General features: G+C 43.5%; 1 protein-coding gene across 2 annotated transcripts in view; it reads right to left on the reverse strand.

Moving 5' to 3' along the window:
• The window catches only part of LOC142143748 (putative E3 ubiquitin-protein ligase HERC6), a 64350-nt gene that overhangs the window by 22983 nt on the left and 20517 nt on the right, over nt 1-20850 (reverse strand). For both annotated transcript variants that reach the window (XM_075201880.1, XM_075201871.1), the window contains exons 8-13: nt 14657-14733; nt 14298-14416; nt 13083-13142; nt 12327-12420; nt 10123-10312; nt 658-794 (exon numbers count right to left, since the gene is read on the reverse strand). In XM_075201880.1, coding sequence (XP_075057981.1) covers nt 658-794; nt 10123-10312; nt 12327-12420; nt 13083-13142; nt 14298-14416; nt 14657-14733 — 677 coding nt within the window. The remainder of the gene's footprint in view (nt 1-657; nt 795-10122; nt 10313-12326; nt 12421-13082; nt 13143-14297; nt 14417-14656; nt 14734-20850) is intronic.

Raw genomic sequence — 20850 nt, forward strand, 5'->3', positions numbered from 1 at the left:
AGAAAACCTTGGGATGAATTCCAACTTAGAAGTTGCTCAAATATTATAAATAATATACACAGAATAATGTAAATTAAAGTGTTAAATGACGAGTATTTTGTATAAACTGCTGTACTACATGACAAATCCATTTTACTGTAACTTAGACTTGTGGAGTGTACAATTTATAAGGTAGACCTCAATCTGTAAAAAAATGAGCTTTTGTAAATCATAGTTGCCTACTCTCCTGGAATGTTTGGGAGACTCCTGAATTTTTGTGAGTCCTCCCGGACTCCCGAGAAAGCAGGAAAACATCCCGGATGCAGCCATCTCCGTTGTTGAAGAGGGTGGAGGCGGGGCTAAATGTGGCCTTGTGGCCTAATGGCGCACCACGCGTGGTCACACCCCCTCGTCTGACCCCCTCCCGGACAGCTGCCTTCAAAAGTAGGCAAGTATGGTGTAAATATCTGTGTAATTCTGAACAGGAACTGTCCCTACCCAACAGAACAGTTACACTTCCATATCTAGGTGCAACCCTGGTAATGATTTGAAGGGTATCCTTCATATCAGCACTACCAGTACATAGTAATGTTAATGCATGTACCTACACAATCTAAGATTATATCACACATGATCTAACAACCACACTGGCACACTGAGATACTGATGTATGCTCACCTTGAAAAGCTTCTTTAATACTTCTAACATGTCTTTAGTAGAGTCCTTTTCACCGATCACAGACAATACCAAAGACATTTTAAACATCTGGACTTGCTTTGTCAGAGAGGGTGCTGGCAAGGATGACCACAATGTCTCTGGTAAATGACAGCAAAGCATTTGACATTTATGTAAATATCATTTGTGACTGTTGGCCATAAAAGAAAATGGTTAGGCAAGGACAATCCGAACAGATATCTTATGGAGAAACAATCATTTAAATTGTGAATAAGTAATATTTAGTTAACATAAAGGGCTCACTGTGTATGTGCCCATAAACCTCACATAACCCTTAATATTCTAAACATTTGCATGCAAATAATGACACGGAGACTTGAATAAGTTATTAAAAAATTGCCAGAACTTTATTAGAATTTTCTAAATTAACTAAACTTATGGTGGCGGAGAAAGAGCACTGCGAAACAGCTCTCAAGCTGGTAACACTATATCACAAGTGGACTGGCGCAAACCGCCGTACGTCCACACACAGGGGAACAAATCCCATCAAAAACTGGCGCTGAGTTGGCGTCAGAGTGACTGCCCCTTTAAAACTCACTCTGCCCTCCCTCACCGAGCCGGACAGGGACCCTCCTCACCGAAGGACCAAAAAGGAGTTACTGGTGCCTCCTAGGGAACAGTGACCTATGCCCAACTACCTGTGCGCCCACAAATCAGCCGCTGAACGCAGTGCCTTCCTACCGCAACATTAGTTCAAAATGTACCTTAAGGAGTGGGTGGGTGGGATCTCGTGTTGTGGAATGGACATTCCAGGAAGTGCAGTCAACTATATACATCAAGGTTCCTCCCCCTGGATCAACCATTGGTCGGACCCCACCCAAATTTAAATCCTTCAGGTTAGTGCTTGGCTTATTACAAACCCTGTCGCCCTTTAAGTGCGTTCGTCCCATGAGGCCTCACTTGTCCTTAACTGGCCCATTTTAAATGTTCTGTTACTTATAACTGTACCACAAACAATACGCTTTAGTATTTGTAATTAACCGATAGTGGGCCTCATTTACAAAGCGCAAAATGGCAGAGGTGCACCGTGCAGCATATAAATGCCTTTGGTGGTGCTGGGTGCATCGGCTTGCACAGGTAGGCCTATATTTGCGCTAAAAAGCAGAGCAGGGTGATGCCTTTGCAGAGGAGAAGACATTTCCATCAGCCAATACAAAGAATGAGGGTGCTCCTTGCTTAGTACGAGTAGGCAGATTGGTGTACCTGTTACAAATCGGGATCTTAGCCACACTTACCTCATCCGCCGCTGTCATATCACAGCTACCTGGGTCCCTTCTGGTCGTCTGCAGCATTCCCGTTCCCCACACCTTCGTTTGTAAACTAACACATACTGTTTGTTCTGCTGCATGGGCGCGGCCATCTTGGATGCAGTCAGGTGATCATTCCAGACCAACCAGATTCAGAAGCTGTGATCACATGAACTGATCAGCCAATAGTTGTTTGGGACATCCTATTTAAACCTGCTGCTGTGATCGGTTCATTGCCAGAACAACACACTTCTCTCCAGAGGATAGTTATTGGCTCCTGGTTCCAGTGTTCCTGTCTGCATAACTAAAGTGCAGAGTTCCTGTCTGCATAACTAAAGTGTAGTATTCCTGTCTGCATAACTAAAGTGCAGTGTTCCTGTCTGCATAACTAAAGTGCAGTGTTCCTGTCTGCATAACTAAAGTGCAGTGTTCCTGTCAGCATTTCCAGACTGCTCATTCCCCTGCTATATTCTATATTCAGCAAGAACATGAGCAGGAAGATCATCCAGGCTGCTAGTTTCTGTTTCAGTCCTGCTCCAGCTAGGCCCAAGGGTCCCGAATCGGATCAAGAAATTCAGACGACCGTGACAGTTTGTTCTGGCCAAATGGATCCGCTAGGGGAACATACCCCAAGGGAGGACTCTGTCCAAATATTAGCTGAACGCATTGAGAGACAAGAAACTAACCAGGGGCAAATTTTGAGATTGCTGCAGGATGTTTCTACGCGTATGGATACCTTGCAGTTCTTCCGCAGTCAACCATCCCATACTCCGCCTGAGCCAGTAAGACCTGCGTCACTACCTACTTCATCCGGACTCCATCTTCCCACGCCAGCTAAATACAATGGCGATCCGAAGAATTTCCGCGGGTTTCTCAACCAGTGTAGTATACACTTTGAATTACAACTCGAGAATTTCCCTACTGCACGTACCAAAACTGCTTATATTGTTTCGCTACTATCAGGGCAAGCTCTGGCATGGGCATCACCCCTCTGGGAAAAATCTGACCCAATTTTATTTGATATGGATAGCTTCCTGTCTACCTTCCGCAGAATATTCGATGAGCCTGGAAGAACAACGTCAGCCGCTTTAGATATTCTGCGGCTTCGGTAAGGGCAGCAGTCTGTGGGCCAATATGCCGTTCAATTTCAAACACTTTCCTCTGAGCTGTCTTGGAATAATGATGCTCTTTTTGCGGTCTTCTGGCAGAGCCTGTCTGACCACATTAAGGATGTATTAGCGTCTCGGGACTTACCTACAACGCTAGACCAATTGATTACCATCTGCAATTGGGTTGATCTTCGGTTCAGAGAGAGAGCTCTAGAAAAGAGGAAGCTGAAACACCCCAAGTTCCGCCCTATTCAACGGGTCCGTGCACCGTCTCCTTTCCCTGAAGGACCCATGCAACTAGGCAAAGCATGTCTTTCACCCACCGAGCGAGAACAGCGAGTTAGAGAGAAACTTTGCTTATACTGTGCCAGTTCCGGACATCTGCTACGTTATCGTCCTCGCAAGCCGGGTAAACACACCCTCCTAGCTGACGATGAGGAGGTGAGCCTAGGAGTGGCCCTTCGCTCTCCACAAGGCAAGGACTGTATTATCCCAGTCACCCTGAAACACGCTCAAGGTTCCCAATACATTTCAGCCCTGCTGGATTCTGGAGCAGCTGGGAATTTCATGTCTGCCAAATTAGCTGCTGAACTAGCCATTCCACTAGTGAAAATTCCAGTGACCATCTTTCTCTCTGCGGTTGACGGTAGCCGTATTCCAGGGGGTACCATTACGCATCAGACTTCTCCAGTGACGCTCCAAATACGAGTTCTGCATTCTGAGTCTCTTACCTTTTTGGTCATCCCAGAAACAACTAGCCCTGTGGTTCTCGGGTTTCCATGGCTTCAAACGCATAACCCCCATATTAACTGGTCGACTCCACAAATCTTGGCGTGGGCTCCAACTTGTTTCGGGTCCTGTTTACAACGTGTTCTTCCACATTGCTCCACCTCTGATAAGGAAGTTTTGCCAGTTCCTTCTGCCTACTAAGAATTCACAGACGTTTTCAGTAAGAAGGTCGCTGAAAATCTACCACCTCATCGGGATTGGGACTGTCCCATTGATCTTGTTCTGGGTAAAACCCCACCGCGTGGCAGAGTCTACCCTCTTTCTATCCCTGAGACAAAATCTATGTCTGAATATATAAAAGAGAACTTGGAAAGTGGCTTCATTCGCCCATCCTCTTCACCGGAAAGAGCTAGGTTCTTTCTTGGAAAGAAAAAGGATGGTGGATTACGTCCCTGCATCGATTACCGAGGTCTCAACGACATTACCATAAAGAACCGGTATCCTCTGCCCCTCATCACAGAGTTATTTGACAGAGTCAAAGGTGCCCAAATATTTACGAAGTTGGATCTCCGTGGGGCCTACAATTTGATTCGCATCAGGCGTGGCGACGAATGGAAAACCGCCTTTAACACCAGGGATGGGCACTACGAATATCTTGTCATGCCATTTGTTCTGAGCAATGCCCCAGCAGTTTTTCAGAATTTCATAAACCAAATCTTTCAGGACTTACTGTACCATACTATTGTGGTATATTTGGACGATATCCTCGTTTTCTCCTCTGATATCCAGTCCCATCGCAGACATGTTAAAGAGGTCCTCAGCTGTCTTAGAAAGAATAAACTGTATTGCAAGCTTGAAAAATGCATCTTCGAAGTTGAATCCATTCCATTCTTGGGGTATATCATCTCGGGGACTGGTCTCCGTATGGACCCAGAGAAGGTGCAAGCTATTCTTAACTGGCCTCAACCATCTACACTAAAGGCAGAACAGGGATTTCTGGGATTCGCTAACTATTATCGAAAATTTAGTCGTGGCTACTCTACTGTGGTAGCACCACTCACCGCCCTCACCAGGAAAGGAGCTAATCCTGCCAAGTGGTCTGAAGAAGCCCAAACTGCTTTTCAACTTCTGAAACAAACATTTATTTCTGCTCCCGTACTCAGGCAACCAGATTTAACCTGTCCATTCTACTTGGAAGTTAATGCCTCATCTGTCGGAGTAGGGGCAGTTCTCTCCCAAAAACCAGCTGATGAGCAATGGCATCCCTGCGGGTTCCTCTCCCGAAAATTTTTACCAGCTGAACGAAATTATGCCATCGGGGACAAAGAACTGCTTGCCATCAAATTGGCACTTGAAGAGCGGAGGCATTTACTTGAGGGAGCTCATTTTCCTGTCACAATATACACGGATCACAAGAATCTGCTCTTCCTTAAAACTGCACAGTGCATGAATCCACGTCAGGCCCGATGGGCACTATTGTTTTCTCGATTTGATATCCATGTCACCTTCCGTCCTGGTTCCAAAAATCGGAAGGCCGATGCTCTGTCACGTTCTATGGTGAAAGAGGAAGATCCCATCACTGTGGATTTGCGGCCTATTATCAGCCCACTCAGTATCGCAGTCAGTAGACCCGACAATACACCTCCCCAGGGGAAAACTTTTGTTCCTGAGAATCTGTGTAAAAAATTGCTCCAATGGGCACATTGTTCCAGATTTGCCGGTCATGCTGGCATCCGGAAAACTCAATCTTTCATATCGAGAAGCTACTGGTGGCCTACGCTTCATCAGGATGTTCAGCAATTTGTTTCCGCATGTGGCAGCTGTGCCCAACATAAAAGTTCAAGACAATCTTCAGCTGGTCAACTTTTGCCTCTGCCTATTCCCACCAAACCCTGGACCCATATTTCTATGGACTTTGTTTCCAATTTGCCCAATTCTAATAATTTCAATACCATCTGGGTCATCGTTGACCGATTCTCTAAAATGGCGCATTTTGTTCCTCTCCGTGGCCTCCCATCAGCACCTATCCTGGCTCAGCAATTTATAAAGGAGATCTTCCGTTTACATGGGTGTCCTGAAGAAATTGTCTCAGATAGAGGAGTTCAGTTTGTGGCGAAATTCTGGAGATCCTTGTGCCACTACAGATCAAACTAAACTTCTCTTCGGCCTATCATCCCCAAACCAACGGGCAAACGGAAAGAGTAAATCAGGACCTAGAAACATTTCTCCGTTTGTACATATCCTCTTCTCAAGACGACTGGGTAGATCTGCTTCCGTGGGCAGAATTTGCTCATAATAATCATTATCATGAATCCTCTGCTTCCACTCCATTTCATACGGTCTATAGCCTACACCCCAGGGTACCCTTGTTTACTCCACTTCCTACAGCCTCAGTACCTGCCTCTGAAGTTTTCCTAAAGAATTTTGCAGGCCACTGGCTCCAGGTACGGGAATCTCTACTTAAAGCGTCCCAACGCTACAAAATTCAGGCCGACAAAAAGCGACGAGCCATTCCAAGCTTGAAACCTGGAGACAGAGTCTGGCTGTCTACTCGCAATCTACGCCTCAGAGTTCCATCTATGAAATTCGCTCCTCGCTTTATTGGACCGTTTAACATCTCCCGGGTCATCAATCCAGTGTCCTACAAATTACATCTACCATCTTACCTCAAGGTACCCAACACCTTCCATATCTCTCTCTTAAAACCACTGGCGCTAAATCGGTTTTATACACCCAAACTGGTTTCTCCTGAAATGCAGACTGAACATGGTGACGAATATGAAATTAAAGAGATCTTGGACTCTCGGTTTCAACATAAGACCTTACAATATCTAGTCGACTGGAAAGGCTATGGTCCAGAAGAGAGGGCCTGGATCAAAGCTTCTGATGTTCACGCTCTCATCAAAAAATTTCACCGCAAGTTTCCAACTAAGCCCCGATCTAAGTGTCCAGTGGCCACTCGTAAGGTAGAGGGTACTGTCACAAATCGGGATCTTAGCCGCACTTACCTCATCCGCTGCTGTCATATCACGGCTACCTGGGTTCCTTCTGGTCGTCTGCAGCATTCCCGTTCCCCACACCTTCGTTTGTAAACAAACACATACTGTTTGTTCTGCTGCATGGGCGCTGCCATCTTGGATGCAGTCAGGTGATCATTTCAGACCAACCAGATTCAGAAGCTGTGATCACATGAACTGATCAGCCAATAGTTGTTTGGGACATCCTATTTAAACCTGCTGCTGTGATCTGTTCATTGCCAGGACAACACACTTCTCTCCAGAGGATAGTTCTTGGCTCCTGGTTCCAGTGTTCCTGTCTGCATAACTAAAGTGCAGTGTTCCTGTCTGCATAACTAAAGTGCAGTGTTCCTGTCTGCATAACTATAGTGCAGTGTTCCTGTCAGCATTTCCAGACTGCTCATTCCCCTGCTATATTCTATATTCAGCAAGAACATGAGCAGGAAGATCATCCAGGCTGCTAGTTTCTGTTTCAGTCCTGCTCCAGCTAGGCCCAAGGGTCCCGAATCGGATCAAGAAATGCAGACGACCGTGACAGTACCTATTTTTATGGATCAATGCAAAAGTGAAATTTAATTTTGTGGAGCTAAATTATTGAAATAAGATAAAGGAGTAGAGAGAAAGTCTTTGTGGAAGGGAGCACAGCTGTCTTCACTCTGTAGAAACACTTGAATTTTGCACCAGCTTTGAGCAGGTGGAGATCAGGCCCTGTCCTATATTTGTAGTGGAATGCAGTATAAGTTGCACTTATTCGGAAGAAGCACTGGCTAGGCACACTTTGTCCACTGCACACATCCACAAAAGTTTCAGCTGTAATAAGGCCAGTTCCATTGTCTCTCATTCTTATGATTAATTTAAGCCATGAATGAAGCAAAAGTAAGCAGAATTTAATGTAAAACTGAAAGGTTTATTTTCATGAAAAGGTTAGTTCTAAAGTGGAAGGAGATTGGACATCGATATGATATTTACACTTTTGCCTCCTCTGAAGTTTATGTCTCTCCACACACTTAAGCACACTTAGGGATAGATTTACTAAGCTGCGGGTTTGAAAAAGTGGGGATGTTGCCTATAGCAACCAATCAGATTCTAGTTGTCATTTTGTAGAAAGTACTAAAAAAATGAAAGCTAGAATCTGATTGGTTGCTATAGGCAACATCCCCACTTTTTCAAACCCGCAGCTTAGTAAATCTAGTCCTTAGAGTTTGAGGAGATGTCTCCTGGGAGTGGAGAGAAGATGTCTATCTGGAAATGGGCCAGGTGGGCAATCTAGGTGCACTGGTGCACATCTAGTACACTTCACAAATATATAGATGTGTTGTGTATAGCTTGGTACCTTGAGCCAAGTTAATTGAGTGAATGAAGCAAGAGGTTATCAACAAGAAATACCTTGTCATTATGCTAGGCTCTTGATATTTAAAAACAAAAACAAACAAATATTACTTGACTTTATAAATAAAAACCATAAAACAAACACTTTTTGTCATGGTGACATGACTTAAAAACAAACATTTTTCTATATTGCATCCCACAGCGCACAATGGTTAGCATGGTCTCACCACGCTGGGGTCATGGGTTTGATTCTTACCACAGCCCTATGTGTGTGTAATTTGTAGATCCTCCCCGTGTTTTGTGTGGGTTTCCTCTGTGTGCTCCGGTTTCTTTCCACACTCCTAAGACATGCTGATACGTTATTTGACATCTGACGAAATTAACCTTAGTGTGTATGTATGGTAGGAAATATAGATTGTAAGCTCCACTGGGGCAGGGACTGATGTGAATGATTAAATATTCACTGTAAAGTGCTTTATAATATGTAGGGACTATATAAATAACTGTTAAATGTATCTGTAGTGAGAGGGTCTGTTTATTGCCTAGTGCCTGTATAATATGCTTGTTATTGTTAATGCCCTTTTTCCCATTATGTTAAACTTATATATGTATATTCAGTTTATGCTCCTCCTTTAGAGTTGAATGTACGTTGATTTTTGTGTTGTAAATATATGCATTTCCATACTATGCATGTGTACCAAAATGCATCCGTATCTGAATTTGAGCATATCTCAGACTTGCAGCATCTTATGTCTGTAGCCAGAATGGGGGTGGGCAAGCATACTTTGGGTACAGTACGGGTGTGTACAAGTAAGTCTAATACGCCCACTGGAGACCAGAATGCAACCACAATTATACTTCATAGGAGGCGCCTCTTTTGCGGGTACTGGAAGCCTGGTATAAATATATGTGATGATCACACCAGAAGCACTCTCTAACCCAGAGGTGGAACTAGCAAGCTGTGCACCCCAGTGCAGGGAGGCGGGGAGGATGGAACCGGGGCCCCTAACCCTCTGCCATGTGGGCCGCATTATCTCCATTGGCCCAGGTGCCCTGCACCTGCAGCACCAATGGTAGTTCCACCACCCACTGCTCCTACCCCTTGTTATTAGATAGAAAGTAGTGACCATCTATTCAGATTAAATATTTGTCCTTTCCATTTAAATTATTGCAGTAAAGAAAATGTCAATACTAACACTATTAAGACACTATTCTCTCTTGTGTATATGACACTTCATTATACTGTATTATACTGTGGACAAATAGGGTAATGCGAGTTTGGCTTTACTACTAACTCTGTCAGGACGCATCTGAATGCTATTGTTGGGCATATACGCCTCATATGTGCCTGATGTAGAAATACTGCTATGTTTTGAGTTGGACAGGAGTTTAATTTTCCAGTGTATATGCATGGGGGCTTCTGGTGGTCATATAGGGAGTAGGATCATTTACACAATGGGGTTAAACCTTTGGCTTCTCAGATACTATCTGGCTATTGTCCCTCGTGTTTACCCATGTATTGTTTCTTCTGACCAAGTACTCAGCTCGGCTGAGCTATTCCAATGGGAAGCTAAGAGGGAGATATGATGGTCACATACTCCAAGACCAGTCTCCCCTAGTTAATCAACCAGTGGTACCTCTACCCCAGGGAACCAAATCTCAGTACCCAGGAAGCCAAACTGCGAGAAAATCCAGTGGATTAAGTGGTGTTCTTTTGATTTGGAACTGGCTGGGGTCTACAGGTACGGGAGCATGGACTGCTTTCTCGGGAGTCCGGGAAGCCTACCTGGAATTAGGGAGTCTCCAGATCAGTACATTATGGGAGAAGTGGAGATAAGTGAACTGCCAGCAATTGAGAAGCAGGAGACACATTGTAAAAACATAAATAACTAATGGGAAATATTTCTATAACAATGGCTAGCATGGTATTTTATAGGATTAGTCTCCTTTAAATTCCCCTCATGTAAAAGAACATACCTAACATTTTTAGAGCATTTGAGCTGAGGTTGTTGATAGCAGAGGCAAAGGGAGCTACTACTGGCAAGCAGATGCTTGTGTCATGCGTAATGGGGCATTCTGGGAGTAAAAGAAATACAGACAGAGCCTCATAGAGATTAGGAAGACACTCAGTGGCTGGAATCAGGTCATTTTTCAAACTGGAGCATATCTGTGAGGAAGACATAAAAAAAAAAAAAAAAAATGAGATTTGTGTAGGCTTATCCTTTTACATTAACTCTACAGCTGGATTACCACATTTTACTTTTGGGTGAGAAATGTACAGAGCCGTAAGTCAGAATTCTAGCGCCTGGGGCGAGAAAGACAAATGCCGCCCCCCAAGCCCTCAATATTAACCAAATTAACCTAAAATATTCCTAAATTGCGCCCCCCTTCAGCGTTGCGCCCTGGGCGGTCGCCCCTGTCGCACAGCCCTAGTTACGGCCCTGGAAATGTAAGTAATAGAATAAACCCTCACAAAGAACAACTGTCCTAGAAAATACAGTTATGGGTGCAAAGGACACTTACTACAGCCTACGATTTCTGGGAGTGAACAGGGCAGGGACGGGGTGTTCACCTGTAGTCAGTGTACAGTAAGGTTGTGCCAAATTTGAGCACATGCAGTCATGTCTGATTCAAGCTTTGGGCATCTCAAAGTTACTTGTTGTTCTGCTGTATCTATTGCTCCAGCTTAGTGGCTAGTCTAAGTCCTGAGTACTAGTGATGACAGTCTCGTATGTATGCTATAACATGTGTTTGCAACAGAGGAGCAACTGTAAAAATGTATTTTATGTTCAGTAGACATTAAGATCATCCTAATAAAGATATTTAATGGGGAAAAAATTAAAAAATAGTTTTTTTGTTTTGAACTGTTTTATCATGAATGCTTATATAATTAGCAGGTAACATATATTCAATATTTTGTTTTTCTCTGTGTGTTCATTTGGGAATGTTTATTCCACATAGGCATTTGACGTATCCTGCAGTATCTTATGTAGTAGGACAGAGGAGACCTTCACCCGAATTCATCAGCGCATGTGTCTTCAGATCCGTTCCTTGTTGAATTCGGGAGTACGCAGAGCTGATTTACGGGCGTTTTTAAATAAACACACTTTGTGCTCAGTAAGCCTGCCTTGATGAATCAGGCCCTACACGTCTAGCTCTTCAAATGTTTCCTGATAATTAAATGTTTCCTGTTTTGTTTTGTTAGGTCGGTTACCCAGTAGCATTAAGAAAGCCCCAGTGGCACTATGGACCTTATGTTGGCATACATTATGTCCATTAAAAGTACAAGTTGAATGCAGAGGCATGAATCTTAAGTGTGAGTCTGCATAGTATGCAAACTGCGTACAGTTCAGTAAGAAACGCTTAAATAGTATCATATGTAAAATATCTATTATATGCTTTAAGTAGATCTTGTGCTACGGCCCGGTAAAAAATAAAGAATTTTTAAAAAATGGAGCGTCACCTCCCCCCTCAAAAGTAAAACCAGCTCTAGCGCTGCCGTCCTAGGCTGGTACCAACAAAATCAAAGGGGCAAAAAGCAATAAACACAGGATTTGAAATAGTCAAAACTGCGTTAACACCCCCTTACTGTGCATGCCCTATGTTAGTCTGCCTCTTCCCTGTGCCACCTCTAAAGTGGTAAGGGGTCCTAAGAGTCAGATGAGCAAAGGTATGGATTTCGCGAAAATACTTTCAGATACGTAAGTTTGGTTGCTGCGCACGTGCAGTATGAAATCAAGCAAGATACGCTAAACAAATGACTGTACATCCGGACTAGAATCAGGCCCTTAATGTGCAATCTAATTGAAGCTCATTTAACATTCTGTCCCACAGCATGACATATTATCTTTGTATTTAAGGGCAATAGGAGGCGCAGTACTGCGCTTAGACCAAGGAACACCCTGCCCAGCCAACCTCCTAAAATAAGATACAAAATGTTGGACCCCTACAGTCATCACCATCCTGATGCACATATGTCATGTGCTTACCTATATAAAATTATCACAAGTGAATATGAATAGGGCCATGATGTCACAGAACAGATCTGCAACGTTGCAGCTTCATCAATGACCATTACTGCATATCCAACAGGTGTCCTTTTACCAGTCACTGTGAAGAAAAACAAGTGACGTGCTAGAGTGACAACTCAATAGAGACACTTAAGAGACAAGATCACTTACAATGTCAGAAATCCATTTGTTTTTGCACAGTTTTGTAAATAATTCATTCGCAGCCTCAAGATCTACACTTGGACATGCGTCGGATGGAGAAGACCTAAAAGGTTAAAAAAACATTTCTCTTTAGCAAAAAAGAAAAACTGATACAATACTATTATATGAGCTGTACAAGTAATAATGGTGCAGTCTGGCCTCTAATAAATGGGCATACAGCCTTGGGGACCCACAAGTGAGGGGAGAATTAAAGACGGCATTCAGCACTACAATGGACCTTCACACATGTGCATGAGCAAGTTTTGCTAAGCTTCCATTGCAGTGCAAAATTCTAGGTAGCATCTGATAGCAGATGCGGAGCCAGGAGATTCTGGGTTTATTATTTCAATAATCTTGTATAGTTATTTGGTGTCAGACTATTAGAACTATGATCTATGTAGCTTAGAAGGAGAATGGGACTAATGAAGAACACAAAGGCACTTCTTTAAACCATGCAAATGTCTATGTTTAATTCACTAGACTTAAAAGGCAAATTCATACTATTTATTTCTTATTTATTTATTTATTTTGCAAAAGCATGGCCCCAACCCGATTATTAAACTATTGTTATTAAATAATGAAACAGGCCTAGTTCTCATTCAGTGTTGTAGGAGCTCTGCCTTAAACCGCCTAAATGTAGTGCTGGCCCTGACTATAACTAAAGACATACTACTTTATAATTGTTACATAGACGTTATCACTAAACAAAATATATTTTTCACTTACCGATGCTTTAAAAAACTTGCAGTCAGACAAGCAGGTGAAGAAAAGATCCTGCTTATTTCCCTGCAAAAAAGATTTGTAATTATTACCTGAATACCTGAGAACCCATCATATTTCCTTTATTCCTACTTCTGAATGGTACATCAACACCTATTCAAGGTAAGATGTGTAACAGAGGGAGTTCTGGGGGTGCAGCTACTACAATAATGTGTAAAATACATGTCCTTAAAATGTTATTATTCCTACCTCTTCTAAACGAACACAGGTTACTGATGTGTTACTGATGTTCAGGCAAAAAATAATATAAACTAATCTATTTCATTTGTATGACCACAAATGAATTACGGAAATGGGAAAATGGAAGATATCGAAGAAATAAAAATACAAATATCACGAACAAGCTCCAAGGTCGATGTAGCGCTGGAATAAAGAAGCGGTGCGGATTTGCATTTTTTGTGCTTCAGAAATTAGCCGTTGAATCTTGCTGAACACTAATTTGTCAGCCAGTGAGTATATAGGCTTTATATCACTCAATCACCTATATTAGGTTGTAAGAAATTGTTGTATCACAATGTTCGGTGTTCTTCAGACTAGGAGCACCTCTTGATGGGTGGGTGGTTTTAGCCATGGAGATTGAAGTGACAGGGAGCCCTATACATATCTGCTAAGAGACCCTGTCAGTCCTAGCTATGCTGCTGTCTGGACACTATCTAGATCCCTTCTGTCCAATAGTTGGCCCAACAAGACTTTTGCCTTATATTATTTTAGAGCCTTCATAGAATACTTTAATCACTATGTTTTTTTATAGTAATTCATCTTATGTACAGTAAGTAAATGTGTCTGTAATACACATAACAAATAAAATATATTGGTTAATGTACAAACTGTACATAATATCTAACAGTACTTAGTGGTGTAATTCTGTATTGTAAGGAATAACATACATCCCGCAGTATTTATTGCTGACAGAGGTCACATCAGGTTTAAATATACTGTCAATGCCCCATGACTACATTCTCATATGTTTGTGCACAACTCTGAGTATAGACAAAGGGGGATCATTACCCCATACATAGTGATGTGGAGGGAGTGATGAGAAATTGGTCATATGTGATCTAGAGTTAAAAGCCATATATGGTACTATTTCAAACAATCAAATAAATAAAATTATTTATACACCAAATGATATCTAACAAAATAATGTTACTTAATAGAGACCTTTTTGCATCCTGATGCTTGTCTTTCCCAGGTTTTATGTCTGTCCATTTCTTTACCACAGTGTTGTTCAGTCGACAAATCTTTTGCAAATTGTCAGTCAGCAATGTTATTTTATGGATCTACAAAGTAAGATAATATTGTTAAATTAAGACCACATTTATCATGGTAAAGGAGTGCAATAATTTTAGAACAAAGGAGCTCGTTAGTCCTACATTGTATATCTTGCCATAAACGTCTTATAAGTATGTATAAGTACTGCACGGAGAAGTTTATTTCTGCTTATATGCAAATTAATTTGCCTTATCATGCATGGACTCAACACAGAAGGGACAGTAAAACAGAATTTCTAAAAATAGAACCTGAGGTCGTAGTGAGGAGGTCACAAAGCTGACATTGTTTCCAGCAAAGATATTTTTTATATGAATATCCTTGAAATCTGAAAAATAAGGATTACATTAGTAATGAATAAGTCACATAAGTCATTTTGCATTTTATATTTTGTGATTTGTAGAAAGTCATCCACCTAACTGACTATGGAGTTCCTTCAAAATCAGGACACATACCAGACCTACGTCATAGCTATGCCCTCATGAATAGCCTTTGCACTCTTTGTCAACCATGTCCCTGATCCTCTCAGGAACACCACTTTCACCCTTTTGCCAGTGCTGCTAAGAGAGTGGCTAATTTGGGGGCAGGTCAAAACTGATGAACAGACACCCAAATCTGGGATTGTCCCATCAAATCCATGAGTGTTGGGTGCAGACTTACACTCTCAGTGGTTTGGGTTTGTCACAGGAAAGATGCACCTTAGTTGCATTTTAATATAAATGTAGTCTGGGCAACTTGTCTATCTGAATTACTAGACAGTTGGCAAATCATGCAATTGTAAGTGCATTATTCAGCTGCTACAATAAACCACTACTAGTAGTAACCCAACTACATTCAAATGTCACAAATATTGTTGCATGTAAAATTAACAATATTAAATTACAATTAAATAGTAAAAATAAAATTGTGAAAATTGTGTTATTCTTATAATCTGTGGTGTGAAATGCTTTCAACGGTTTTATAATAATATGATAATATGACATGTTTAGTTTAAAAAAAGAATATACATATAAATGTTGCATGTGTAATTAAAATTCTGTCTCTGTCTCCGGGTCCCGTGGTGCTATTTAGTCCTGGAATGTATAGGTAATTTGAATGCATTTATGCAAAATACAAGCTCTATGGATTTGTGTTCTGTAATCCTAAACAGTGCCCTTTTAAGATACATCATCAAACTATATTGTCACTCACCGTACCGTGAGTGCCTCTTCCCGGACATTTAGGAACCGTGGCCGTCCTCCATCCTGAGGGTCTGCGCATGCGCAGCCCTTTCCTATACTTCTGTGTATGTCCCTTTAACTCAATTGGCAGATCAGGCAACACTCCCTATATTAAGCACCTGTGGTCAACACCACGTTGCCTGATCTTGGAGTCTCATTCCCTATGAGTCTCTGAAGGTGTTCCTGTATTCCTCGTGTTTTCAGCGCTGCTGATTCCTGTGGTTTCCAAACCACTTCTACCTCTGTGGTTTCCAAACCACTTCTACTACTGTGGTCCCCATACCACTTCTACCATCAACTATATCATCGTGACTGTTAGCTGATTCCTATCCGCTGCCTCCGTGCACTACAGTCTTCCAAACCACTTCAACGCTACTACTTATTATTGTGACTGTTTGCTGATTCCTATCCGCTGCCTCCGTGCACTTCAGTCCTCTTATTCACTTCATCGCTATTATATTTCACTGTGACTGTTTGCTGGTTCCTACCCGCTGCCTCTGTGCACTCCAACCGTTACTTTACATCCACTCACCTGTTCCTCATCAAGTCAGTGAGCTGATTCCTATCCGCTGCCTCCGTGCACTACAAGCCTTCAGCCTGCAACTCGCCTGTGTTCATTATCGTGACTGTTAGCTGTTGTCTATCCGCTGCTTCCGTGCACTACAGCCTCCAGCCTACAACTCGCCTGTGTTCATCATCGGGATTGTTAGCTGATGTCTACCCGCTGCTTCCGTGCACTACAGCCTCCAGCCTACAACTCGCCTGTGTTCATCATCGTGACAAGTTAGCTGATTCCTATCCGCTGCTCCTGTGCACTGCAGTCTCTTCTCAGCTCTTCTGTGTTTCCTCGAGACTGCTGCTCTCATTGCCATTTGCTACTCTCCGTGATCAACAGCTCCTGGTCTGCTCTGCTATCCCGTGTGCCATCGCTACTGACAACTATTGGTTGCTACTGGTTACCTCCGTGTACCGCAGAGTCCTGCTGCTGCTGACCGCGCTATCATCCATCTACTGCTGATCCGCTCTCCACGCCTTCACGTGTCCCGCAGGTCTACCCTCCTGTCTGCATTGGATTTATATTTCATCTACTACTCCTCTGCTGGATCATCTCCACTCTCCTGGGTTCTGCGTGAGTCCAGTTCCACGTGTTATTGATTCCTGTGGATTCGTGTCCCTGTTGGTCTACTTATCTGTGCGCTGCACCTACTGACCGCTGCCTCAGGTATCCTGGGACTTCTCATCCAGCCGGCCTCCTGCCGCTCAGGTATCCCTGCACTCCTATTTGACTACCTGCTTCTGAACCACGGTATGCATACTTCTCATTGACTGTGCTGGTGTATTGCATATTTTGCTGGACTGTGTTGGTTCTCCTCTGGAGTCTGCTATACGCTGAGTCTATTGCCATCATTGACTGTGTTAACTTGTGCTGGACTGTTTCAAGAGACTTCCTATATTTGCAGACCTGTTCAGTCATTTATATATATATTGTGCATGTTACTGTGGATCGTATATAAGGTGCCTGTGTATATCCTGTGTTGCAGTCTCTCCCCGTGTACCTCCTTACATATATATTCAGTGGTACAACTTGCTAGTAACAGACCACTGATCCCTGTTTCCGGTATCACCTGTTCCAGTATCCTCTCACATAGCAGTGGTACAACTTGCTATCGCAGACCACTGACTCCCCGGATACCTCCACTTGGATTCCATTCCTTCACTCAGACAGCGGTACAACTTGCTATCCGCAGACCGCTGACTCTCATCACCTCCTCGTTTCTGTTGGACATTCCTCCTCACTATAGCAGTGGTACAACTTGCTATCGCAGACCACTGACTACCTACACGTGTCCTTGTCCTACAGTTCCTCGTGTACTATTACCTCCATATTACCAGTGCTGCTAGTCATAGACTTTCCTGAGCATCTCATCATCTGCTGTTTCCTGTTCCGTGATCACCCCGCTACCAGAGTACCCTGTTACCATCTACATTGCTCTGGTAAGCCTACCACCTGGTGATCCCTGGGTAAAGACTCCTAGTGCCCGTGACAGTAAGATCAGGCCATGACAGACCCAGATACGGAACCTACAGCCAAAGAGATGCTGCAGCATCTGGTCAGCCGTGTAGAGCAACAGGATGCCCGCCAACAGCTGTTACTTCAGTGTTATCAATCGTTAACCTCCCAAGGAACATCTGGACAGACAGTGACAGCTACTACTGAGGCTCCTGTGCTTTCCTCCGTTTCCCCAGTGCCATCCCAGGTGTCTACAGCTTCTACGCTTCACCTGCCTACTCCGTCAAAGTACGATGGGGACCCCAAAACTTGTAGGGGTTTCCTTAACCAATGTTCAGTCCATTTTGAGCTCCAACCTCAAAATTTTTCTACCCATCGTTCCAGAGTGGCATATCTTATCTCTTTGTTTTCTGGACAAGCCCTGGCTTGGGCCTCCCCTCTGTGGGAAAGAAACGACCCAATATTGCAAGATAGTGCCAAATTCATTGCTACATTTCGAAGTGTGTTCGATGAACCAGGTCGTGTGACCTCCGCTGCTTCCAGCATCCTCCGTCTGCGACAAGGATCTCTTACAGTAGGACAGTACGTCATTCAATTTAGGATCTTAGCCTCTGAACTTCAGTGGAACACTGAAGCTCTAGTTGCCGCCTTCTGGCAGGGGCTCTCCGATAAAATTAAAGATGCACTGACTACCCAGGAGCTTCCTTCGTCACTTGAAGATCTGATCTCTCTTTGCCATCGTGTTGATATGAGATTTCGTGAAAGAGAGGCTGAGAAAACAACTTCGGCTAAAACACCTCTTCGTTCTAACCCTCAATTTCGTCCAGTTTCACCCTCTGTGATTCCCATGGAGATAGGACGTTCCAAATTATCTTCAGAGGAGAGGAAACGAAGAGTAAAGAATAGACTCTGTATCTATTGTGCCGATTCCACTCATATGCTCAGCTCTTGCCCTAAGAGATCGGGAAATGCCAGGCCCTAACTAGTTCTGGAGAGGTGAAGTTAGGGTCCCTGGAGTCCTCTCCATCGTCCATGAAATCTAAAGTCTGTGCCTTTGACGTTACGATTTCCTGTGCTACCAAAACCTTTGAGTCACAGGCATTGATTGATTCCGGAGCAGCAGGAAATTTCATTTCCAAATCATTAGTAAATCAATGGTCTCTACCTGTGATTACCTTAAAAACACCCATTACTGTGACGGCTATAGATGGATCACGTCTCATCAACGGTCTCATCACTCAGAGTACGTCTCCAGTAACCCTTCAGATTGGTGCCCTGCATCATGAAGAAATATCGTTTTTAATCCTTCCTGTTACGACAAGTCCAATTGTCTTAGGCCTTCCATGGCTTCAGTGTCACTCTCCCCAGATTGACTGGCGCACCCCTCAAGTCACGTCTTGGGGGTCTGAATGTCACCATCGTTGCCTTTCCCAAGTCATTCCTCTCAAAGTACAGCAATCTTCCATCTCATCTACCTCACCGGGACTCCCTCCTCAATATGCTTCATTTACCGATGTTTTTGATAAAGCTCAGTCTGAACGTCTTCCTCCTCATCGTTCTTGGGATTGTCCGATCGATCTTCTACCTGGCAAGACTCCACCCAGGGGCCGGGTCTATCCACTCTCGTTACCTGAAACTCAAGCTACATCTGAGTATATACAGGAGAACCTCCAGCGTGGGTTTATTCGACCTTCCACCTCTCCCGCTGGAGCTGGGTTCTTCTTCGTTAAAAAGAAGGATGGATCTTTACGCCCTTGCATAGATTTTCGTGGACTCAATGCCATTACTATCAAGAATCGGTACCCCATTCCGCTGATCACTGAGCTATTCGATTGCATCAAGGGAGCCCGTATCTTTACTAAGTTGGATCTTCGTGGTGCCTACAATCTAATCAGAATTCGTTCCGGTGACGAATGGAAGACAGCGTTTAACACCAGAGACGGGCATTACGAATATCTGGTAATGCCTTTCGGGCTGTGTAATGCCCCCGCTGTTTTTCAAGGGTTCATTAATGAGATCTTCCGGGACTTATTATATGTATGTGTCGTCGTCTACCTGGACGACATATTGATCTTTTCACAGGACCTGCCTTCTCACCACCAACATGTGGCAGAAGTCCTTTCCAGGCTACGGAAAAATTCATTGTTCTGTAAATTAGAAAAATGTTCATTCGAATTACCCCAGATTCCATTCTTGGGGTATATAGTTTCCGGAGTTGGCCTGAAAATGGATCCCGACAAGGTGAATGCTGTACTACATTGGCCCCAGCCAACTACTCTTCGTGCCATCCAGCGTTTTTTAGGTTTTGCCAATTACTATAGACGCTTCATTCAAGACTTTTCTTCCATTGCATCTCCTATTGTGGCCTTGACTAGGAAGGGGGCTAATCCTAAGCAATGGTCACCTGAGGCTCTTCAAGCCTTCCAAATACTAAAAGAGTCCTTCTCTTCGGCTCCAATCCTTCGACAGCCTGATGTGACACTCCCCTTCTTCCTGGAAGTAGATGCCTCTAATGTGGGCTTAGGAGCTATTCTCTCCCAACGCTCGGAACAGCAAAAATTTCATCCTTGTGCCTTTTATTCTCGGGGTCTCCTGCCCGCAGAGAAGAATTATACTATCGGAGACAAGGAGTTACTGACTATCAAAGCTGCATTAGAGGAATGGAGATACTTACTGGAAGGAGCTCGCCATCCGGTGACGATCTTCACAGATCATAAGAACTTGTCATATCTCCAGTCTGCCCAGTGCTTGAAACCTCGTCAAGCAAGATGGTCTCTTTTCTTTTCCCGTTTTGAATTAATAATAACCTTCAAACCAGCTGCCAAGAACAAAAAAGCTGACGCTTTATCTAGAGCTTTTATGACGTCCTCTGATATAGAAGAGGTTTCCAACCATACCATTCTAGACCCCAAATGTATCTCACTGGCTGCTTCATCCACCAAAACGCTACCATTTGGGAAGACCCTCGTGCCTCCTACTCTAAGGAGGAAAATCCTTTTGTGGTTCCATGCCTCTCGTTTTTCTGGGCACGCCGGTGAACACAAGACCTTTGAGATTCTCTCTCGAAGTTACTGGTGGCCTTCAATGAGGAGAGACGTCAAAGAGTTCATTGCTTCCTGTGAGCTATGTTCCCAGTTTAAATCCTCCCGCAGAACTCCAGCAGGGTTGCTGCGACCACTACCCATTCCGTCCAAACCGTGGACCCATATTAGTA

This window comes from Mixophyes fleayi, chromosome 1, assembly GCF_038048845.1.
Source record: "Mixophyes fleayi isolate aMixFle1 chromosome 1, aMixFle1.hap1, whole genome shotgun sequence".
In the NCBI taxonomy this organism is placed as follows: Eukaryota; Metazoa; Chordata; class Amphibia; order Anura; family Limnodynastidae; genus Mixophyes; species Mixophyes fleayi.